The 24526-nt window shown below is 47.9% G+C and overlaps 1 protein-coding gene across 1 annotated transcript in view; it reads right to left on the bottom strand.

Annotated features, from left to right (window-relative positions):
* Positions 1-22801, bottom strand: part of LOC142204685 (uncharacterized) — a 40893-nt gene extending 18092 nt beyond the window's left edge. Inside the window, exon 1 of the mRNA XM_075275991.1 lies at positions 22650-22801. Coding sequence (XP_075132092.1) covers positions 22650-22734 — 85 coding nt within the window. The 5' untranslated portion in view covers positions 22735-22801. The remainder of the gene's footprint in view (positions 1-22649) is intronic.
* Between the last annotated feature and the right edge of the window lie 1725 nt (positions 22802-24526).

Here is a 24526-nt window from a genome sequence, read left to right as displayed (position 1 = left end):
TACAGCAGAGGAGTGTGCTGATCTGGTGGTGACTACAGACTGAGAGTTATATAGTAGAAGGAGCAGCAGCACAGAGTATTACAGGAGAGCAGTGTGCTGATCTGGTGGTGACTACAGACTGAGCATTATATAGTAGAAGGAGCAGCAGCACAGAGTATTACAGGAGAGCAGTGTGCTGATCTGGTGGTGACTACAGACAGAGTTATATAGTAGAAGGTGCAGGGTGCACAGCAGCACAGAGTATTACAGGAGAGCAGTGTGCTGATCTGGTGGTGACTACAGACTGAGAGTTATATAGTAGAAGGAGCAGCAGCAGCACAGAGTATTACAGGAGAGGAGTGTGATGATCTGGTGGTGACTACAGACTGAGAGTTATATAGTAGAAGGAGCAGCAGCACAGAGTATTACAGGAGAGCAGTGTGCTGATCTGGTGGTGACTACAGACTGAGTGTTATAAAGTAGTAGTCGCAGCAGCAGCACAGAGTATTACAGGAGAGGAGTGTGCTGATCTGGTGGTGACTACAGACTGAGCATTATATAGTAGAAGGAGCAGCAGCACAGAGTATTACAGCAGAGGAGTGTGCTGATCTGGTGGTGACTACAGACTGAGTGTTATATAGTAGAAGGAGCAGCAGCAGCACAGAGTATTACAGGAGAGGAGTGTGCTGATCTGGTGGTGACTACAGACTGAGAGTTATATAGTAGAAGGAGCAGCAGCAGCACAGAGTATTACAGGAGAGGAGTGTGCTGATCTGGTGGTGACTACAGACTGAGAGTTATATAGTAGAAGGAGCAGCAGCACAGAGTATTACAGGAGAGAAGTGTGCTGATCTGGTGGTGACTACAGACTGAGAGTTATATAGTAGAAGGAGCAGCAGCAGCACAGAGTATTACAGGAGAGGAGTGTGCTGATCTGGTGGTGACTACAGACTGAGTGTTATATAGTAGAAGGAGCAGCAGCACAGAGTATTACAGGAGAGGAGTGTGCTGATCTGGTGGTGACTACAGGCTGAGTGTTATAAAGTAGTAGGCGCAGCAGCAGCACAGAGTATTACAGGAGAGGAGTGTGATGATCTGGTGGTGACTACAGACTGAGTGTTATATAGTAGAAGGAGCAGCAGCACAGAGTATTACAGGAGAGGAGTGTGCTGATCTGGTGGTGACTACAGACTGAGCATTATATAGTAGAAGGAGCAGCAGCACAGAGTATTACAGCAGAGGAGTGTGCTGATCTGATGGTGACTACAGACTGAGAGTTATATAGTAGAAGGAGCAGCAGCACAGAGTATTACAGCAGAGGAGTGTGCTGATCTGGTGGTGACTACAGACTGAGTGTTATAAAGTAGTAGGCGCAGCAGCAGCACAGAGTATTACAGGAGAGGAGTGTGATGATCTGGTGGTGACTACAGACTGAGTGTTATATAGTAGAAGGAGCAGCAGCACAGAGTATTACAGGAGAGGAGTGTGCTGATCTGGTGGTGACTACAGACTGAGAGTTATATAGTAGAAGGAGCAGCAGCACAGAGTATTACAGGAGAGGAGTGTGCTGATCTGGTGGTGACTACAGACTGAGAGTTATATAGTAGAAGGAGCAGCAGCACAGAGTATTACAGGAGAGCAGTGTGCTGATCTGGTGGTGACTACAGACTGAGTGTTATATAGTAGAAGGAGCAGCAGCAGCACAGAGTATTACAGGAGAGGAGTGTGCTGATCTGGTGGTGACTACAGACTGAGAGTTATATAGTAGAAGTAGCAGCAGCACAGAGTATTACAGCAGAGGAGTGTGCTGATCTGGTGGTGACTACAGACTGAGAGTTATATAGTAGAAGGAGCAGCAGCACAGAGTATTACAGGAGAGGAGTGTGCTGATCTGGTGGTGACTACAGACTGAGCATTATATAGTAGAAGGAGCAGGGCACCCAGCAGCACAGAGTATTACAGGAGAAGTGTGCTGATCTGGTGGTGACTACAGACTGAGAGTTATATAGTAGAAGGAGCAGCACAGAGTATTACAGCAGAGGAGTGTGCTGATCTGGTAGTGACTACAGACTGAGTGTTATATAGTAGAAGGAGCAGCAGCAGCACAGAGTATTACAGGAGAAGAGTGTGCTGATCTGGTGGTGACAACAGACTGAGCGTTATATAGTAGAAGGAGCAGCAGCACAGAGTATTACAGCAGAGGAGTGTGCTGATCTGGTGGTGACTACAGACTGAGAGTTATATAGTAGAAGGAGCAGCAGCACAGAGTATTACAGGAGAGGAGTGGGCTGATCTGGTGGTGACTACAGACTGAGAGTTATATAGTAGAAGGAGCAGCAGCAGCACAGAGTATTACAGCAGAGGTGTGTGCTGATCTGGTGGTGACTACAGACTGAGTGTTATAAAGTAGTAGGCGCAGCAGCAGCACAGAGTATTACAGGAGAGGAGTGTGATGATCTGGTGGTGACTACAGACTGAGTGTTATATAGTAGAAGGAGCAGCAGCACAGAGTATTACAGGAGAGGAGTGTGCTGATCTGGTGGTGACTACAGGCTGAGTGTTATAAAGTAGTAGGCGCAGCAGCAGCACAGAGTATTACAGGTGAGGAGTGTGATGATCTGGTGGTGACTACAGACTGAGTGTTATATAGTAGAAGGAGCAGCAGCACAGAGTATTACAGGAGAGCAGTGTGCTGATCTGGTGGTGACTACAGACTGAGCATTATATAGTAGAAGGAGCAGCAGCACAGAGTATTACAGCAGAGGAGTGTGCTGATCTGGTGGTGACTACAGACTGAGAGTTATATAGTAGAAGGAGCAGCAGCACAGAGTATTACAGGAGAGGAGTGTGCTGATCTGGTGGTGACTACAGACTGAGAGTTATATAGTAGAAGGAGCAGCACAGAGTATTACAGGAGAGGAGTGTGCTGATCTGGTGGTGACTACAGACTGAGCATTATATAGTAGAAGGAGCAGCAGCACAGAGTATTACAGGAGAGGAGTGTGATGATCTGGTGGTGACTACAGACTGAGAGTTATATAGTAGAAGGTGCAGCAGCACAGAGTATTACAGGAGAGGAGTGTGCTGATCTGGTGGTGACTACAGACTGAGAGTTATATAGTAGAAGGAGCAGCAGCAGCACAGAGTATTACAGGAGAGCAGTGTGCTGATCTGGTGGTGACTACAGACTGAGAGTTATATAGTAGAAGGAGCAGCAGCAGCACAGAGTATTACAGGAGAGGAGTGTGCTGATCTGGTGGTGACTACAGACTGAGAGTTATATAGTAGAAGGAGCAGCAGCAGCACAGAGTATTACAGGAGAGGAGTGTGCTGATCTGGTGGTGACTACAGACTGAGAGTTATATAGTAGAAGGAGCAGCAGCACAGAGTATTACAGGAGAGAAGTGTGCTGATCTGGTGGTGACTACAGACTGAGTGTTATATAGTAGAAGGAGCAGCAGCACAGAGTATTACAGGAGAGGAGTGTGCTGATCTGGTGGTGACTACAGGCTGAGTGTTATAAAGTAGTAGGCGCAGCAGCAGCACAGAGTATTACAGGAGAGGAGTGTGATGATCTGGTGGTGACTACAGACTGAGTGTTATATAGTAGAAGGAGCAGCAGCACAGAGTATTACAGGAGAGGAGTGTGCTGATCTGGTGGTGACTACAGACTGAGCATTATATAGTAGAAGGAGCAGCAGCACAGAGTATTACAGCAGAGGAGTGTGCTGATCTGATGGTGACTACAGACTGAGAGTTATATAGTAGAAGGAGCAGCAGCACAGAGTATTACAGCAGAGGAGTGTGCTGATCTGGTGGTGACTACAGACTGAGTGTTATAAAGTAGTAGGCGCAGCAGCAGCACAGAGTATTACAGGAGAGGAGTGTGATGATCTGGTGGTGACTACAGACTGAGCATTATATAGTAGAAGGAGCAGCAGCACAGAGTATTACAGCAGAGGAGTGTGCTGATCTGGTGGTGACTACAGACTGAGAGTTATATAGTAGAAGGAGCAGCAGCAGCACAGAGTATTACAGGAGAGGAGTGTGATGATCTGGTGGTGACTACAGACTGAGAGTTATATAGTAGAAGGAGCAGCAGCACAGAGTATTACAGGAGAGGAGTGTGCTGATCTGGTGGTGACTACAGACTGAGTGTTATATAGTAGAAGGAGCAGCAGCACAGAGTATTACAGGAGAGCAGTGTGCTGATCTGGTGGTGACTACAGACTGAGAGTTATATAGTAGAAGGAGCAGCAGCAGCACAGAGTATTACAGCAGAGGAGTGTGCTGATCTGCTGGTGACTACAGACTGAGAGTTATATAGTAGAAGGAGCAGCAGCACAGAGTATTACAGGAGAGCAGTGTGCTGATCTGGTGGTGACTACAGACTGAGCATTATATAGTAGAAGGAGCAGCAGCACAGAGTATTACAGGAGAGGAGTGTGCTGATCTGGTGGTGACTACAGACTGAGTGTTATAAAGTAGTAGGCGCAGCAGCAGCACAGAGTATTACAGGAGAGGAGTGTGCTGATCTGGTGGTGACTACAGACTGAGAGTTATATAGTAGAAGGAGCAGCAGCACAGAGTATTACAGGAGAGCAGTGTGCTGATCTGGTGGTGACTACAGACTGAGTGTTATATAGTAGAAGGAGCAGCAGCAGCACAGAGTATTACAGGAGAGGAGTGTGCTGATCTGGTGGTGACTACAGACTGAGAGTTATATAGTAGAAGGAGCAGCAGCAGCACAGAGTATTACAGCAGAGGAGTGTGCTGATCTGGTGGTGACTACAGACTGAGAGTTATATAGTAGAAGTAGCAGCAGCACAGAGTATTACAGCAGAGGAGTGTGCTGATCTGGTGGTGACTACAGACTGAGAGTTATATAGTAGAAGGAGCAGCAGCACAGAGTATTACAGGAGAGGAGTGTGCTGATCTGGTGGTGACTACAGACTGAGCATTATATAGTAGAAGGAGCAGGGCACCCAGCAGCACAGAGTATTACAGGAGAAGTGTGCTGATCTGGTGGTGACTACAGACTGAGAGTTATATAGTAGAAGGAGCAGCACAGAGTATTACAGCAGAGGAGTGTGCTGATCTGGTAGTGACTACAGACTGAGTGTTATATAGTAGAAGGAGCAGCAGCAGCACAGAGTATTACAGGAGAAGAGTGTGCTGATCTGGTGGTGACAACAGACTGAGCGTTATATAGTAGAAGGAGCAGCAGCACAGAGTATTACAGCAGAGGAGTGTGCTGATCTGGTGGTGACTACAGACTGAGAGTTATATAGTAGAAGGAGCAGCAGCACAGAGTATTACAGGAGATCAGTGTGCTGATCTGGTGGTGACTACAGACTGAGAGTTATATAGTAGAAGGAGCAGCAGCAGCACAGAGTATTACAGCAGAGGTGTGTGCTGATCTGGTGGTGACTACAGACTGAGTGTTATGAAGTAGTAGGCGCAGCAGCAGCACAGAGTATTACAGGAGAGGAGTGTGATGATCTGGTGGTGACTACAGACTGAGTGTTATATAGTAGAAGGAGCAGCAGCACAGAGTATTACAGGAGAGGAGTGTGCTGATCTGGTGGTGACTACAGGCTGAGTGTTATAAAGTAGTAGGCGCAGCAGCAGCACAGAGTATTACAGGTGAGGAGTGTGATGATCTGGTGGTGACTACAGACTGAGTGTTATATAGTAGAAGGAGCAGCAGCACAGAGTATTACAGGAGAGCAGTGTGCTGATCTGGTGGTGACTACAGACTGAGCATTATATAGTAGAAGGAGCAGCAGCACAGAGTATTACAGCAGAGGAGTGTGCTGATCTGGTGGTGACTACAGACTGAGAGTTATATAGTAGAAGGAGCAGCAGCACAGAGTATTACAGGAGAGGAGTGTGCTGATCTGGTGGTGACTACAGACTGAGAGTTATATAGTAGAAGGAGCAGCACAGAGTATTACAGGAGAGGAGTGTGCTGATCTGGTGGTGACTACAGACTGAGCATTATATAGTAGAAGGAGCAGCAGCACAGAGTATTACAGGAGAGGAGTGTGATGATCTGGTGGTGACTACAGACTGAGAGTTATATAGTAGAAGGTGCAGCAGCACAGAGTATTACAGGAGAGGAGTGTGCTGATCTGGTGGTGACTACAGACTGAGAGTTATATAGTAGAAGGAGCAGCAGCAGCACAGAGTATTACAGGAGAGCAGTGTGCTGATCTGGTGGTGACTACAGACTGAGAGTTATATAGTAGAAGGAGCAGCAGCAGCACAGAGTATTACAGCAGAGGAGTGTGCTGATCTGGTGGTGACTACAGACTGAGAGTTATATAGTAGAAGGAGCAGCAGCACAGAGTATTACAGGAGAGCAGTGTGCTGATCTGGTGGTGACTACAGACTGAGCATTATATAGTAGAAGGAGCAGCAGCACAGAGTATTACAGGAGAGCAGTGTGCTGATCTGGTGGTGACTACAGACTGAGAGTTATATAGTAGAAGGTGCAGGGTGCACAGCAGCACAGAGTATTACAGGAGAGCAGTGTGCTGATCTGGTGGTGACTACAGACTGAGAGTTATATAGTAGAAGGAGCAGCAGCAGCACAGAGTATTACAGGAGAGGAGTGTGATGATCTGGTGGTGACTACAGACTGAGAGTTATATAGTAGAAGGAGCAGCAGCACAGAGTATTACAGGAGAGCAGTGTGCTGATCTGGTGGTGACTACAGACTGAGTGTTATAAAGTAGTAGTCGCAGCAGCAGCACAGAGTATTACAGGAGAGGAGTGTGCTGATCTGGTGGTGACTACAGACTGAGAGTTATATAGTAGAAGGAGCAGCAGCAGCACAGAGTATTACAGGAGAGGAGTGTGCTGATCTGGTGGTGACTACAGACTGAGAGTTATATAGTAGAAGGAGCAGCAGCAGCACAGAGTATTACAGGAGAGGAGTGTGCTGATCTGGTGGTGACTACAGACTGAGAGTTATATAGTAGAAGGAGCAGCAGCACAGAGTATTACAGGAGAGAAGTGTGCTGATCTGGTGGTGACTACAGACTGAGTGTTATATAGTAGAAGGAGCAGCAGCAGCACAGAGTATTACAGGAGAGGAGTGTGCTGATCTGGTGGTGACTACAGACTGAGAGTTATATAGTAGAAGGAGCAGCAGCAGCACAGAGTATTACAGGAGAGGAGTGTGCTGATCTGGTGGTGACTACAGACTGAGAGTTATATAGTAGAAGGAGCAGCAGCACAGAGTATTACAGGAGAGAAGTGTGCTGATCTGGTGGTGACTACAGACTGAGTGTTATATAGTAGAAGGAGCAGCAGCACAGAGTATTACAGGAGAGGAGTGTGCTGATCTGGTGGTGACTACAGGCTGAGTGTTATAAAGTAGTAGGCGCAGCAGCAGCACAGAGTATTACAGGAGAGGAGTGTGATGATCTGGTGGTGACTACAGACTGAGTGTTATATAGTAGAAGGAGCAGCAGCACAGAGTATTACAGGAGAGGAGTGTGCTGATCTGGTGGTGACTACAGACTGAGCATTATATAGTAGAAGGAGCAGCAGCACAGAGTATTACAGCAGAGGAGTGTGCTGATCTGATGGTGACTACAGACTGAGAGTTATATAGTAGAAGGAGCAGCAGCACAGAGTATTACAGCAGAGGAGTGTGCTGATCTGGTGGTGACTACAGACTGAGTGTTATAAAGTAGTAGGCGCAGCAGCAGCACAGAGTATTACAGGAGAGGAGTGTGATGATCTGGTGGTGACTACAGACTGAGCATTATATAGTAGAAGGAGCAGCAGCACAGAGTATTACAGCAGAGGAGTGTGCTGATCTGGTGGTGACTACAGACTGAGAGTTATATAGTAGAAGGAGCAGCAGCAGCACAGAGTATTACAGGAGAGGAGTGTGATGATCTGGTGGTGACTACAGACTGAGAGTTATATAGTAGAAGGAGCAGCAGCACAGAGTATTACAGGAGAGGAGTGTGCTGATCTGGTGGTGACTACAGACTGAGTGTTATATAGTAGAAGGAGCAGCAGCACAGAGTATTACAGGAGAGCAGTGTGCTGATCTGGTGGTGACTACAGACTGAGTGTTATAAAGTAGTAGGCGCAGCAGCAGCACAGAGTATTACAGGAGAGGAGTGTGATGATCTGGTGGTGACTACAGACTGAGTGTTATATAGTAGAAGGAGCAGCAGCACAGAGTATTACAGGAGAGGAGTGTGCTGATCTGGTGGTGACTACAGACTGAGAGTTATATAGTAGAAGGAGCAGCAGCACAGAGTATTACAGGAGAGGAGTGTGCTGATCTGGTGGTGACTACAGACTGAGAGTTATATAGTAGAAGGAGCAGCAGCACAGAGTATTACAGGAGAGCAGTGTGCTGATCTGGTGGTGACTACAGACTGAGTGTTATATAGTAGAAGGAGCAGCAGCAGCACAGAGTATTACAGGAGAGGAGTGTGCTGATCTGGTGGTGACTACAGACTGAGAGTTATATAGTAGAAGGAGCAGCAGCAGCACAGAGTATTACAGCAGAGGAGTGTGCTGATCTGGTGGTGACTACAGACTGAGAGTTATATAGTAGAAGTAGCAGCAGCACAGAGTATTACAGCAGAGGAGTGTGCTGATCTGGTGGTGACTACAGACTGAGAGTTATATAGTAGAAGGAGCAGCAGCACAGAGTATTACAGGAGAGGAGTGTGCTGATCTGGTGGTGACTACAGACTGAGCATTATATAGTAGAAGGAGCAGGGCACCCAGCAGCACAGAGTATTACAGGAGAAGTGTGCTGATCTGGTGGTGACTACAGACTGAGAGTTATATAGTAGAAGGAGCAGCACAGAGTATTACAGCAGAGGAGTGTGCTGATCTGGTAGTGACTACAGACTGAGTGTTATATAGTAGAAGGAGCAGCAGCAGCACAGAGTATTACAGGAGAAGAGTGTGCTGATCTGGTGGTGACAACAGACTGAGCGTTATATAGTAGAAGGAGCAGCAGCACAGAGTATTACAGCAGAGGAGTGTGCTGATCTGGTGGTGACTACAGACTGAGAGTTATATAGTAGAAGGAGCAGCAGCACAGAGTATTACAGGAGAGGAGTGGGCTGATCTGGTGGTGACTACAGACTGAGAGTTATATAGTAGAAGGAGCAGCAGCAGCACAGAGTATTACAGCAGAGGTGTGTGCTGATCTGGTGGTGACTACAGACTGAGTGTTATGAAGTAGTAGGCGCAGCAGCAGCACAGAGTATTACAGGAGAGGAGTGTGATGATCTGGTGGTGACTACAGACTGAGTGTTATATAGTAGAAGGAGCAGCAGCACAGAGTATTACAGGAGAGGAGTGTGCTGATCTGGTGGTGACTACAGGCTGAGTGTTATAAAGTAGTAGGCGCAGCAGCAGCACAGAGTATTACAGGTGAGGAGTGTGATGATCTGGTGGTGACTACAGACTGAGTGTTATATAGTAGAAGGAGCAGCAGCACAGAGTATTACAGGAGAGCAGTGTGCTGATCTGGTGGTGACTACAGACTGAGCATTATATAGTAGAAGGAGCAGCAGCACAGAGTATTACAGCAGAGGAGTGTGCTGATCTGGTGGTGACTACAGACTGAGAGTTATATAGTAGAAGGAGCAGCAGCACAGAGTATTACAGGAGAGGAGTGTGCTGATCTGGTGGTGACTACAGACTGAGAGTTATATAGTAGAAGGAGCAGCACAGAGTATTACAGGAGAGGAGTGTGCTGATCTGGTGGTGACTACAGACTGAGCATTATATAGTAGAAGGAGCAGCAGCACAGAGTATTACAGGAGAGGAGTGTGCTGATCTGGTGGTGACTACAGACTGAGAGTTATATAGTAGAAGGAGCAGCAGCAGCACAGAGTATTACAGGAGAGCAGTGTGCTGATCTGGTGGTGACTACAGACTGAGAGTTATATAGTAGAAGGAGCAGCAGCAGCACAGAGTATTACAGCAGAGGAGTGTGCTGATCTGGTGGTGACTACAGACTGAGAGTTATATAGTAGAAGGAGCAGCAGCACAGAGTATTACAGGAGAGCAGTGTGCTGATCTGGTGGTGACTACAGACTGAGCATTATATAGTAGAAGGAGCAGCAGCACAGAGTATTACAGGAGAGCAGTGTGCTGATCTGGTGGTGACTACAGACTGAGAGTTATATAGTAGAAGGTGCAGGGTGCACAGCAGCACAGAGTATTACAGGAGAGCAGTGTGCTGATCTGGTGGTGACTACAGACTGAGAGTTATATAGTAGAAGGAGCAGCAGCAGCACAGAGTATTACAGGAGAGGAGTGTGATGATCTGGTGGTGACTACAGACTGAGAGTTATATAGTAGAAGGAGCAGCAGCACAGAGTATTACAGGAGAGCAGTGTGCTGATCTGGTGGTGACTACAGACTGAGTGTTATAAAGTAGTAGTCGCAGCAGCAGCACAGAGTATTACAGGAGAGGAGTGTGCTGATCTGGTGGTGACTACAGACTGAGAGTTATATAGTAGAAGGAGCAGCAGCAGCACAGAGTATTACAGGAGAGGAGTGTGCTGATCTGGTGGTGACTACAGACTGAGAGTTATATAGTAGAAGGAGCAGCAGCAGCACAGAGTATTACAGGAGAGGAGTGTGCTGATCTGGTGGTGACTACAGACTGAGAGTTATATAGTAGAAGGAGCAGCAGCACAGAGTATTACAGGAGAGAAGTGTGCTGATCTGGTGGTGACTACAGACTGAGTGTTATATAGTAGAAGGAGCAGCAGCAGCACAGAGTATTACAGGAGAGGAGTGTGCTGATCTGGTGGTGACTACAGACTGAGTGTTATATAGTAGAAGGAGCAGCAGCACAGAGTATTACAGGAGAGGAGTGTGCTGATCTGGTGGTGACTACAGACTGAGCATTATATAGTAGAAGGAGCAGCAGCACAGAGTATTACAGCAGAGGAGTGTGCTGATCTGGTGGTGACTACAGACTGAGTGTTATAAAGTAGTAGGCGCAGCAGCAGCACAGAGTATTACAGGAGAGGAGTGTGATGATCTGGTGGTGACTACAGACTGAGTGTTATATAGTAGAAGGAGCAGCAGCACAGAGTATTACAGGAGAGGAGTGTGCTGATCTGGTGGTGACTACAGGCTGAGTGTTATAAAGTAGTAGGCGCAGCAGCAGCACAGAGTATTACAGGTGAGGAGTGTGATGATCTGGTGGTGACTACAGACTGAGTGTTATATAGTAGAAGGAGCAGCAGCACAGAGTATTACAGGAGAGCAGTGTGCTGATCTGGTGGTGACTACAGACTGAGCATTATATAGTAGAAGGAGCAGCAGCACAGAGTATTACAGCAGAGGAGTGTGCTGATCTGGTGGTGACTACAGACTGAGAGTTATATAGTAGAAGGAGCAGCAGCAGCACAGAGTATTACAGGAGAGGAGTGTGATGATCTGGTGGTGACTACAGACTGAGAGTTATATAGTAGAAGGAGCAGCAGCACAGAGTATTACAGGAGAGGAGTGTGCTGATCTGGTGGTGACTACAGACTGAGTGTTATATAGTAGAAGGAGCAGCAGCACAGAGTATTACAGGAGAGCAGTGTGCTGATCTGGTGGTGACTACAGACTGAGAGTTATATAGTAGAAGGAGCAGCAGCAGCACAGAGTATTACAGCAGAGGAGTGTGCTGATCTGCTGGTGACTACAGACTGAGAGTTATATAGTAGAAGGAGCAGCAGCACAGAGTATTACAGGAGAGGAGTGTGCTGATCTGGTGGTGACTACAGACTGAGTGTTATAAAGTAGTAGGCGCAGCAGCAGCACAGAGTATTACAGGTGAGGAGTGTGATGATCTGGTGGTGACTACAGACTGAGTGTTATATAGTAGAAGGAGCAGCAGCACAGAGTATTACAGGAGAGCAGTGTGCTGATCTGGTGGTGACTACAGACTGAGCATTATATAGTAGAAGGAGCAGCAGCACAGAGTATTACAGCAGAGGAGTGTGCTGATCTGGTGGTGACTACAGACTGAGAGTTATATAGTAGAAGGAGCAGCAGCAGCACAGAGTATTACAGGAGAGGAGTGTGATGATCTGGTGGTGACTACAGACTGAGAGTTATATAGTAGAAGGAGCAGCAGCACAGAGTATTACAGGAGAGGAGTGTGCTGATCTGGTGGTGACTACAGACTGAGCATTATATAGTAGAAGGAGCAGCAGCACAGAGTATTACAGCAGAGGAGTGTGCTGATCTGGTGGTGACTACAGACTGAGAGTTATATAGTAGAAGGAGCAGCAGCAGCACAGAGTATTACAGGAGAGGAGTGTGATGATCTGGTGGTGACTACAGACTGAGAGTTATATAGTAGAAGGAGCAGCAGCACAGAGTATTACAGGAGAGGAGTGTGCTGATCTGGTGGTGACTACAGACTGAGTGTTATATAGTAGAAGGAGCAGCAGCACAGAGTATTACAGGAGATCAGTGTGCTGATCTGGTGGTGACTACAGACTGAGAGTTATATAGTAGAAGGAGCAGCAGCAGCACAGAGTATTACAGCAGAGGAGTGTGCTGATCTGCTGGTGACTACAGACTGAGAGTTATATAGTAGAAGGAGCAGCAGCACAGAGTATTACAGGAGAGCAGTGTGCTGATCTGGTGGTGACTACAGACTGAGCATTATATAGTAGAAGGAGCAGCAGCACAGAGTATTACAGGAGAGCAGTGTGCTGATCTGGTGGTGACTACAGGCTGAGTGTTATAAAGTAGTAGGCGCAGCAGCAGCACAGAGTATTACAGGTGAGGAGTGTGATGATCTGGTGGTGACTACAGACTGAGTGTTATATAGTAGAAGGAGCAGCAGCACAGAGTATTACAGGAGAGCAGTGTGCTGATCTGGTGGTGACTACAGACTGAGCATTATATAGTAGAAGGAGCAGCAGCACAGAGTATTACAGCAGAGGAGTGTGCTGATCTGGTGGTGACTACAGACTGAGAGTTATATAGTAGAAGGAGCAGCAGCAGCACAGAGTATTACAGGAGAGGAGTGTGATGATCTGGTGGTGACTACAGACTGAGAGTTATATTGTAGAAGGAGCAGCAGCACAGAGTATTACAGGAGAGCAGTGTGCTGATCTGGTGGTGACTACAGACTGAGTGTTATATAGTAGAAGGAGCAGCAGCACAGAGTATTACAGGAGAGCAGTGTGCTGATCTGGTGGTGACTACAGACTGAGAGTTATATAGTAGAAGGAGCAGCAGCAGCACAGAGTATTACAGCAGAGGAGTGTGCTGATCTGGTGGTGACTACAGACTGAGAGTTATATAGTAGAAGGAGCAGCAGCACAGAGTATTACAGGAGAGGAGTGTGCTGATCTGGTGGTGACTACTGACTGAGCATTATATAGTAGAAGGAGCAGGGCACCCAGCAGCACAGAGTATTACAGGAGAAGTGTGCTGATCTGGTGGTGACTACAGACTGAGAGTTATATAGTAGAAGGAGCAGCACAGAGTATTACAGCAGAGGAGTGTGCTGATCTGGTAGTGACTACAGACTGAGTGTTATATAGTAGAAGGAGCAGCAGCAGCACAGAGTATTACAGGAGAAGAGTGTGCTGATCTGGTGGTGACAACAGACTGAGCGTTATATAGTAGAAGGAGCAGCAGCACAGAGTATTACAGCAGAGGAGTGTGCTGATCTGGTGGTGACTACAGACTGAGAGTTATATAGTAGAAGGAGCAGCAGCACAGAGTATTACAGGAGAGGAGTGGGCTGATCTGGTGGTGACTACAGACTGAGAGTTATATAGTAGAAGGAGCAGCAGCAGCACAGAGTATTACAGCAGAGGTGTGTGCTGATCTGGTGGTGACTACAGACTGAGTGTTATGAAGTAGTAGGCGCAGCAGCAGCACAGAGTATTACAGGAGAGGAGTGTGATGATCTGGTGGTGACTACAGACTGAGTGTTATATAGTAGAAGGAGCAGCAGCACAGAGTATTACAGGAGAGGAGTGTGCTGATCTGGTGGTGACTACAGGCTGAGTGTTATAAAGTAGTAGGCGCAGCAGCAGCACAGAGTATTACAGGTGAGGAGTGTGATGATCTGGTGGTGACTACAGACTGAGTGTTATATAGTAGAAGGAGCAGCAGCACAGAGTATTACAGGAGAGCAGTGTGCTGATCTGGTGGTGACTACAGACTGAGCATTATATAGTAGAAGGAGCAGCAGCACAGAGTATTACAGCAGAGGAGTGTGCTGATCTGGTGGTGACTACAGACTGAGAGTTATATAGTAGAAGGAGCAGCAGCACAGAGTATTACAGGAGAGGAGTGTGCTGATCTGGTGGTGACTACAGACTGAGAGTTATATAGTAGAAGGAGCAGCACAGAGTATTACAGGAGAGGAGTGTGCTGATCTGGTGGTGACTACAGACTGAGCATTATATAGTAGAAGGAGCAGCAGCACAGAGTATTACAGGAGAGGAGTGTGATGATCTGGTGGTGACTACAGACTGAGAGTTATATAGTAGAAGGTGCAGCAGCACAGAGTATTACAGGAGAGGAGTGTGCTGATCTGGTGGTGACTACAGACTGAGAGTTATATAGTAGAAGGAGCAGCAGCAGCACAGAGTATTACAGGAGAGCAGTGTGCTGATCTGGTGGTGACTACAGACTGAGAGTTATATAGTAGAAGGAGCAGCAGCAGCACAGAGTATTACAGCAGAGGAGTGTGCTGATCTGGTGGTGACTACAGACTGAGAGTTATATAGTAGAAGGAGCAGCAGCACAGAGTATTACAGGAGAGCAGTGTGCTGATCTGGTGGTGACTACAGACTGAGCATTATATAGTAGAAGGAGCAGCAGCACAGAGTATTACAGGAGAGCAGTGTGCTGATCTGGTGGTGACTACAGACTGAGAGTTATATAGTAGAAGGTGCAGGGTGCACAGCAGCACAGAGTATTACAGGAGAGCAGTGTGCTGATCTGGTGGTGACTACAGACTGAGAGTTATATAGTAGAAGGAGCAGCAGCAGCACAGAGTATTACAGGAGAGGAGTGTGATGATCTGGTGGTGACTACAGACTGAGAGTTATATAGTAGAAGGAGCAGCAGCACAGAGTATTACAGGAGAGCAGTGTGCTGATCTGGTGGTGACTACAGACTGAGTGTTATAAAGTAGTAGTCGCAGCAGCAGCACAGAGTATTACAGGAGAGGAGTGTGCTGATCTGGTGGTGACTACAGACTGAGAGTTATATAGTAGAAGGAGCAGCAGCAGCACAGAGTATTACAGGAGAGGAGTGTGCTGATCTGGTGGTGACTACAGACTGAGAGTTATATAGTAGAAGGAGCAGCAGCAGCACAGAGTATTACAGGAGAGGAGTGTGCTGATCTGGTGGTGACTACAGACTGAGAGTTATATAGTAGAAGGAGCAGCAGCACAGAGTATTACAGGAGAGGAGTGTGCTGATCTGGTGGTGACTACAGACTGAGTGTTATATAGTAGAAGGAGCAGCAGCACAGAGTATTACAGGAGAGGAGTGTGCTGATCTGGTGGTGACTACAGACTGAGCATTATATAGTAGAAGGAGCAGCAGCACAGAGTATTACAGCAGAGGAGTGTGCTGATCTGATGGTGACTACAGACTGAGAGTTATATAGTAGAAGGAGCAGCAGCACAGAGTATTACAGCAGAGGAGTGTGCTGATCTGGTGGTGACTACAGACTGAGTGTTATAAAGTAGTAGGCGCAGCAGCAGCACAGAGTATTACAGGAGAGGAGTGTGATGATCTGGTGGTGACTACAGACTGAGTGTTATATAGTAGAAGGAGCAGCAGCACAGAGTATTACAGGAGAGGAGTGTGCTGATCTGGTGGTGACTACAGGCTGAGTGTTATAAAGTAGTAGGCGCAGCAGCAGCACAGAGTATTACAGGTGAGGAGTGTGATGATCTGGTGGTGACTACAGACTGAGTGTTATATAGTAGAAGGAGCAGCAGCACAGAGTATTACAGGAGAGCAGTGTGCTGATCTGGTGGTGACTACAGACTGAGCATTATATAGTAGAAGGAGCAGCAGCACAGAGTATTACAGCAGAGGAGTGTGCTGATCTGGTGGTGACTACAGACTGAGAGTTATATAGTAGAAGGAGCAGCAGCAGCACAGAGTATTACAGGAGAGGAGTGTGATGATCTGGTGGTGACTACAGACTGAGAGTTATATAGTAGAAGGAGCAGCAGCACAGAGTATTACAGGAGAGGAGTGTGCTGATCTGGTGGTGACTACAGACTGAGCATTATATAGTAGAAGGAGCAGCAGCACAGAGTATTACAGCAGAGGAGTGTGCTGATCTGGTGGTGACTACAGACTGAGAGTTATATAGTAGAAGGAGCAGCAGCAGCACAGAGTATTACAGGAGAGGAGTGTGATGATCTGGTGGTGACTACAGACTGAGAGTTATATAGTAGAAGGAGCAGCAGCACAGAGTATTACAGGAGAGGAGTGTGCTGATCTGGTGGTGACTACAGACTGAGTGTTATATAGTAGAAGGAGCAGCAGCACAGAGTATTACAGGAGAGCAGTGTGCTGATCTGGTGGTGACTACAGACTGAGAGTTATATAGTAGAAGGAGCAGCAGCAGCACAGAGTATTACAGCAGAGGAGTGTGCTGATCTGCTGGTGACTACAGACTGAGAGTTATATAGTAGAAGGAGCAGCAGCACAGAGTATTACAGGAGAGGAGTGTGCTGATCTGGTGGTGACTACAGACTGAGTGTTATAAAGTAGTAGGCGCAGCAGCAGCACAGAGTATTACAGCAGAGGAGTGTGCTGATCTGCTGGTGACTACAGACTGAGAGTTATATAGTAGAAGGAGCAGCAGCACAGAGTATTACAGGAGAGCAGTGTGCTGATCTGGTGGTGACTATAGACTGAGCATTATATAGTAGAAGGAGCAGCAGCACAGAGTATTACAGGAGAGCAGTGTGCTGATCTGGTGGTGACTACAGGCTGAGTGTTATAAAGTAGTAGGCGCAGCAGCAGCACAGAGTATTACAGGTGAGGAGTGTGATGATCTGGTGGTGACTACAGACTGAGTGTTATATAGTAGAAGGAGCAGCAGCACAGAGTATTACAGGAGAGCAGTGTGCTGATCTGGTGGTGACTACAGACTGAGCATTATATAGTAGAAGGAGCAGCAGCACAGAGTATTACAGCAGAGGAGTGTGCTGATCTGGTGGTGACTACAGACTGAGAGTTATATAGTAGAAGGAGCAGCAGCAGCACAGAGTATTACAGGAGAGGAGTGTGATGATCTGGTGGTGACTACAGACTGAGAGTTATATTGTAGAAGGAGCAGCAGCACAGAGTATTACAGGAGAGCAGTGTGCTGATCTGGTGGTGACTACAGACTGAGAGTTATATAGTAGAAGGAGCAGCAGCAGCACAGAGTATTACAGCAGAGGAGTGTGCTGATCTGCTGGTGACTACAGACTGAGAGTTATATAGTAGAAGGAGCAGCAGCACAGAGTATTACAGGAGAGCAGTGTGCTGATCTGGTGGTGACTACAGACTGAGCATTATATAGTAGAAGGAGCAGCAGCACAGAGTATTACAGGAGAGCAGTGTGCTGATCTGGTGGTGACTACAGACTGAGAGTTATATAGTAGAAGGTGCAGGGTGCACAGCAGCACAGAGTATTACAGGAGAGCAGTGTGCTGATCTGGTGGTGACTACAGACTGAGAGTTATATAGTAGAAGGAGCAGCAGCAGCACAGAGTATTACAGGAGAGGAGTGTGATGATCTGGTGGTGACTACAGACTGAGAGTTATATAGTAGAAGGAGCAGCAGCACAGAGTATTACAGGAGAGGAGTGTGCTGATCTGGTGGTGACTACAGACTGAGCATTATATAGTATAAGGAGCAGCAGCAGCACAGAGTATTACAGGAGAGGAGTGTGCTGATCTGGTGGTGACTACAGACTGAGCGTTATATAGTAGAAGGAGCAGCAGCACAGAGTATTACAGGAGAGCAGTGTGCTGATCTGGTGGTGACTACAGACTGAGAGTTATAAAGTAGTAGGCGCAGCAGCAGCACAGAGTATTACAGGAGAGGAGTGTGCTGATCTGGTAGTGACTACAGACTGAGCATTATATAGTAGAAGGAGCAGCAGCACAGAGTATTACAGCAGAGGAGTGTGCTGATCCGGTGGTGACTACAGACAGAGTGTTATATAGTAGAAGGAGCAGGGTGCACAGCAGCACAGAGTATTACAGGAGAGGAGTGTGCTGATCTGGTGGTGACTACAGACTGAGAGTTATATAGTAGAAGGAGCAGCACAGAGTATTACAGGAGAGGAGTGTGCTGATCTGCTGGTGACTACAGACTGAGAGTTATATAGTAGAAGGAGCAGCAGCACAGAGTATTACAGGAGAGGAGTGTGCTGATCTGCTGGTGACTACAGACTGAGAGTTATATAGTAGAAGGAGCAGCAGCACAGAGTATTACAGGAGAGCAGTGTGCTGATCTGGTGGTGACTACAGACTGAGAGTTATATAGTAGAAGGAGCAGCAGCACAGAGTGTTACAGGAGAGGAGTGTGCTGATCTGGTGGTGACTACAGACTGAGCGTTATATAGTAGAAGGAGCAGCAGCACAGAGTATTACAGGAGAGCAGTGTGCTGATCTGGTGGTGACTACAGACTGAGCATTATATAGTAGAAGGAGCAGCAGCACAGAGTATTACAGGAGAGGAGTGTGCTGATCTGGTGGTGACTACAGACTGAGTGTTATATAGTAGAAGGAGCAGCAGCAGCACAGAGTATTACAGGAGAGGAGTGTGCTGATCTGGTGGTGACTACAGACTGAGAGTTATATAGTAGAAGGAGCAGCAGCACAGAGTATTACAGGAGAGCAGTGTGCTGATCTGGTGGTGACTACAGACTGAGCGTTATATAGTAGAAGGAGCAGCAGCAGCACAGAGTATTACAGGAGAGGAGTGTGCTGATCTGGTGGTGACTACAGACTGAGAGTTATATAGTAGAAGGAGCAGCAGCACAGAGTATTACAGGAGAGCAGTGTGCTGATCTGGTGGTGACTACAGACTGAGCATTATATAGTAGAAGGAGCAGCAGCAGCACAGAGTATTACAGGAGAGGAGTGTGCTGATCTGGTGGTGACTACAGACTGAGAGTTATATAGTAGAAGGAGCAGCAGCAGCACAGAGTATTACAGGAGAGGAGTGTGCTGATCTGGTGGTGACTACAGACTGAGAGTTATATAGTAGATGGAGCAGCAGCACAGAGTATTACAGGAGAGGAGTGTGCTGATCTGGTAGTGACTACAGACTGAGAGTTATATAGTAGAAGGAGCAGCAGCACAGAGTATTACAGGAGAGGAGTGTGCTGATCTGGTGGTGACTACAGACAGAGTGTTATATAGTAGAAGGAGCAGGGTGCACAGCAGCACAGAGTATTACAGGAGAGGAGTGTGCTGATCCGGTGTTGACTACAGACTGAGCGTTACATAGTAGTAGGCGCAGGATTGCCCGGGGTGCAGAGTATTTCAGGAGCGGGGTGTTTGGCAGCGCCTTCTCCTCACATTCACAGATTTGTGACTCTTCTCACATCATTAATTTACAATTCCTTAATATTTCGCTTCCCCGGATGGAGTTTTTTTTTTTTTTTTTACATGTTTTTATCAAATAGCCGTAAAAAGCAGCAGGCCGGTGTAAGGAGGGCAGCGTGTCCATGGTGTTCATCGCCTGCATATCTGCGCCGCTGCGAAATACAAGGACAAGATTTTATTTCCCTTCCTGTTCCTCACATCTGCTTATTGCAGGGTCACATCTCTCCACTTATGTGGCCCGGGGGGAGGGGTGCAGTTAGACATCAGGAGAATGATCCACCAGAGGTCCCCGTGACCAGGAGGCCGTGGCCTGTCCATCAGTCTACACAAGCGCAAATTAATTCCGTAGACGACCGCCGCGGATCAGGTCGCCATAAAACGGATTTCAGACACATTTGATCATAAGGTAGCGCTTTGTCAGGGGATCACTGCGCCCTTGTTGTGACCACGACCAGGACAGACCCCTATAAACTAAGGCTACCTTAAAACTAGGGGGCGCTCATGTGCTCAGTAAATGGAGGAGGGGCACAAAACACACATAGCCTGACTGTACCAAAGAAATATCGACACTCCTTAAGGAGAACTCAGAAGTCAGGCAAAGCCTCCTGGGAAAAAATATATGCAAATTGATTTAAAACTGCGCCATCTAGAGGTGACCTCAGAGTCTTACAATATACTGTGATTTATCTATCCTGCTGGGATTAGGTTCCACAGAAACGTAAGGAATTAGAAAAACACTGAATTGTGGTGGTGGCTTCTCATGGATCTCCAGATAGTCTTTGTCCTGTAGACATGTGGGGACGACAGGATCGTGCAAAGTACTTCAAGACGCTTCGGACTCCTAGTGAATATCATCCTTGGTTCGTAGGATGCAAGTCTGAAGATATTATCTAATGTTACCAGTCTAGAGATGTCACCTTTGGATCTCCTGGTCCAAGTCAGGAGATGTCATCTTTGGATCTTTTGGTTAGAATCTGGAGATGTCATCTTTGGATCTTTTGGTCAGAGTCTTGAGATGTCATCTTTGGATCTTTTCGTCCGAGTCTGGAGATGTCACCTATGAATCTTTTGGTCAGAGTCAGGAGATGTCAACTTTGGATCTTTTGGTCCGAGTCAGGAGATGTCATCTTTGGATCTTTTGGTCAGAGTCTGGAGATGTCAACTTTGGATCTTTTGGTCATAGTCTGGAGATATCATCTTTGGATCTTTTGGTAGAAATCTGGAGATGTCATCTTTAGATCTCTTGGTCCGAGTCTGGAGATGTCATCTTTGGATCTTTTAGTCGGAGTCTGGAGATGTCATCTTTGGATCTTTTGGTCCGAGTCTGGAGATGTCAACTTTGGATCTTTTGGTCATAGTCTGGAGATATCATCTTTGGATCTTTTGGTAGAAATCTGGAGATGTCATCTTTAGATCTCTTGGTCCGAGTCTGGAGATGTCATCTTTGGATCTTTTAGTCGGAGTCTGGAGATGTCATCTTTGGATCTTTTGGTCCGAGTCTGGAGATGTCAACTTTGGATCTTTTGGTCATAGTCTGGAGATATCATCTTTGGATCTTTTGGTAGAAATCTGGAGATGTCATCTTTAGATCTCTTGGTCCGAGTCTGGAGATGTCATCTTTGGATCTTTTAGTCGGAGTCTGGAGATGTCATCTTTGGATCTTTTGGTCCGAGTCTGGAGATGTCAACTTTGGATCTTTTGGTAGAAATCTGTAGATGTCATCTTTGGATCTTTTGGTTGGAGTCAGGAGATGTCATCTTTAGTTCTTTTGGTCCGAAGATATTGGTTTGAAGATATTATTCTAAGGATATTTTAGTGTCATCCTTGGATCTCCTGGTGCTTGTACGGAGATGTCATCTCTGGATATATGTATACCAGTGTGTCATCTCTGGGCCTTATGTTACCAGTCTGTAGATGTCACCTCTGGGTTAGTACCAAAGGAGTTGTTATTAAAATAAACTGCGTCTACTTCTGCCTCCGTTCACACTATCATTGCCACACCATATATACTGTATGTCCATCAGACATTATGACCACCATGTCCGACCTCGGCCTCGGTACAATCAATAGGCATCTGTAAACCATTTATCCTATGGTGGTCCTACCAGCCGAAACACCCTCACCCCCATGTGATCGTCTGGTAAGAATACCCCTTTAAGTACGGCAAAAGAAGTCGTCTTTTATATAAACTGCTGATTTCCATGTGAACAGGACAGATGTGGTGGTGCACGCGCCGTCTCCCCAGTCACGGGAGGATGTGATCCTGCGCCTGTAAATGGGGCTAATCAGCACGGCTCATTATTTTTAGCTGCGTAATTCTCGATGTCAGCGCCATCGCGGCTCCGATGAAACCTGACGAATATATTAAACCGCCCCCCCTCAGCTGCTGATGGCGAACACAACAAATTTACTTGTTATAGACGCAAAGACGAAGGGGCAAATATAACATCCGAGTTCTATCCCTGGAGGAGGGGTCACCTAGCGGCTAAAGGCGCTACGAGGACGGGATATCCCTAGACGGCCGACCCATCACGGAATCCACCCAGTTATACTCAGCCACGTTAGGTACCCCTGCAACTCAGCTTTCCGAAGACTCTGAACTCATATAGATCAGTGCTGACTCTCCTACTGCACTTTGCGTGTGTCAGTCTTCACTGCAGTTCTTGCATTCTATTCATAGACTACAACACTCAGGATCAAAAGTTACAGGAGTCCATTGAAAATATGGCAGAGCAGTGGAGCATGGAATTGCCGAAAAGTACAAAGACACACAACTAAAAAGTTACAAAAAACACAAAATTCAACCAAAAATAAGTTATTTACATTCATATAAAGGGAGACGGCGCCACCTGCAGGTCAATGGGATAGGTACATCTGGTTTTATAATATAGTTTTATAACATCAACATGGTCTAAAATAGCAAATTGAGAAATTCCCATTTTGATTCTGATAATTTTGCAGCCGGTGGTGACAATTACAGGAAACAACCAATGATCAGTGACACAACAAATGATCAAATACAGTAAATGGAGGAAAAAACGAAAGCGGATTACCCCGGTGCCTGGGCTGCGGCAGTGGAGGACGTAACGAGCGGACTGAGGAGGTGGATGGTGACCGTAAGTCAACCACAGCAGACATGATATCGGGGAAAGCTGCAGAGTCAATTCTCAGAGACGCCGAGTGTACAGGAAGTGTTTACTATGAGTTTCCTAGAAACAAGAGAAGTCTAGAAAGGAGGAGGAGGCCGAGGAGAAGACAAGAGGGAAGGAGGAGGCCAAGGAGAAGACCAGAGGAGAGGAGGAGGAGGCCAAGGAGACAAGAGGTGAGGAGGAGGCCAAGGAGAAGACCAGAGGGGAGGAGGAGGCCGAGGAGAAGACAAGAGGGAAGGAGGAGGCCAAGGAGAAGACCAGAGGAGAGGAGGAGGAGGCCAAGGAGACAAGAGGTGAGGAGGAGGCCAAGGAGAAGACCAGAGGGGAGGAGGAGGCCAAGGAGAAGACCAGAGGAGAGGAGGAGGCCGAGGAGAAGACAAGAGGGAAGGAGGAGGAGGCCGAGGAGAGGACAAGAGGAGAGGAGGAGGCCGAGGAGAAGACCAGAGGAGAGGAGGAGGAGGCCAAGGAGACAAGAGGTGAGGAGGAGGCCAAGGAGAAGACCAGAGGGGAGGAGGAGGCCGAGGAGAAGACCAGAGGAGAGGAGGAGGAGGAGGCCGAGGAGACAAGAGGGGAGGAGGAGGCCGAGGAGAAGACCAGAGGGGAGGAGGAGGCCGAGGAGAAGACCAGAGGAGAGGAGGAGGAGGAGGCCGAGGAGACAAGAGGGGAGGAGGAGGCCGAGGAGAAGACCAGAGGGGAGGAGGAGGCCGAGGAGAAGACCAGAGGAGAGGAGGAGGCCGAGGAGAAGACAAGAGGGGAGGAGGAGGCCGAGGAGAAGACCAGAGGGGAGGAGGAGGCCGAGGAGAAGACCAGAGGAGAGGAGGAGGCCGAGGAGAAGACAAGAGGGAAGGAGGAGGAGGCCGAGGAGAGGAGGAGGCCGAGGAGAAGACCAGAGGAGAGGAGGAGGAGGAGGCCGAGGAGAAGACCAGAGGAGAGGAGGAGGCCAAGGAGAAGACCAGAGGGGAGGAGGAGGCCAAGGAGAAGACCAGAGGAGAGGAGGAGGCCGAGGAGAAGACAAGAGGGAAGGAGGAGGAGGCCGAGGAGAGGACAAGAGGAGAGGAGGAGGCCGAGGAGAAGACCAGAGGAGAGGAGGAGGAGGCCAAGGAGACAAGAGGTGAGGAGGAGGCCAAGGAGAAGACCAGAGGGGAGGAGGAGGCCGAGGAGAAGACCAGAGGAGAGGAGGAGGAGGAGGCCGAGGAGACAAGAGGGGAGGAGGAGGCCGAGGAGAAGACCAGAGGGGAGGAGGAGGCCGAGGAGAAGACCAGAGGAGAGGAGGAGGAGGAGGCCGAGGAGACAAGAGGGGAGGAGGAGGCCGAGGAGAAGACCAGAGGGGAGGAGGAGGCCGAGGAGAAGACCAGAGGAGAGGAGGAGGCCGAGGAGAAGACAAGAGGGGAGGAGGAGGCCGAGGAGAAGACCAGAGGGGAGGAGGAGGCCGAGGAGAAGACCAGAGGAGAGGAGGAGGCCGAGGAGAAGACAAGAGGGAAGGAGGAGGAGGCCGAGGAGAGGAGGAGGCCGAGGAGAAGACCAGAGGAGAGGAGGAGGAGGAGGCCGAGGAGAAGACCAGAGGAGAGGAGGAGGAGGAGGCCGAGGAGACAAGAGGGGAGGAGGAGGCCGAGGAGAAGACCAGAGGGGAGGAGGAGGCCGAGGAGAAGACCAGAGGGGAGGAGGAGGCCGAGGAGAAGAACAGAGGAGAGGAGGAGGCCGAGGAGAAGAACAGAGGAGAGGAGGAGGCCGAGGAGAAGACCAGAGGAGAGGAGGAGGAGGCCGAGGAGAAGACCAGAGGA

Source organism: Leptodactylus fuscus, chromosome 5 (assembly GCF_031893055.1).
Source record: "Leptodactylus fuscus isolate aLepFus1 chromosome 5, aLepFus1.hap2, whole genome shotgun sequence".
Lineage (NCBI taxonomy): Eukaryota > Metazoa > Chordata > Amphibia > Anura > Leptodactylidae > Leptodactylus > Leptodactylus fuscus.
This window is presented reverse-complemented; position numbering and strand designations above follow the sequence as displayed.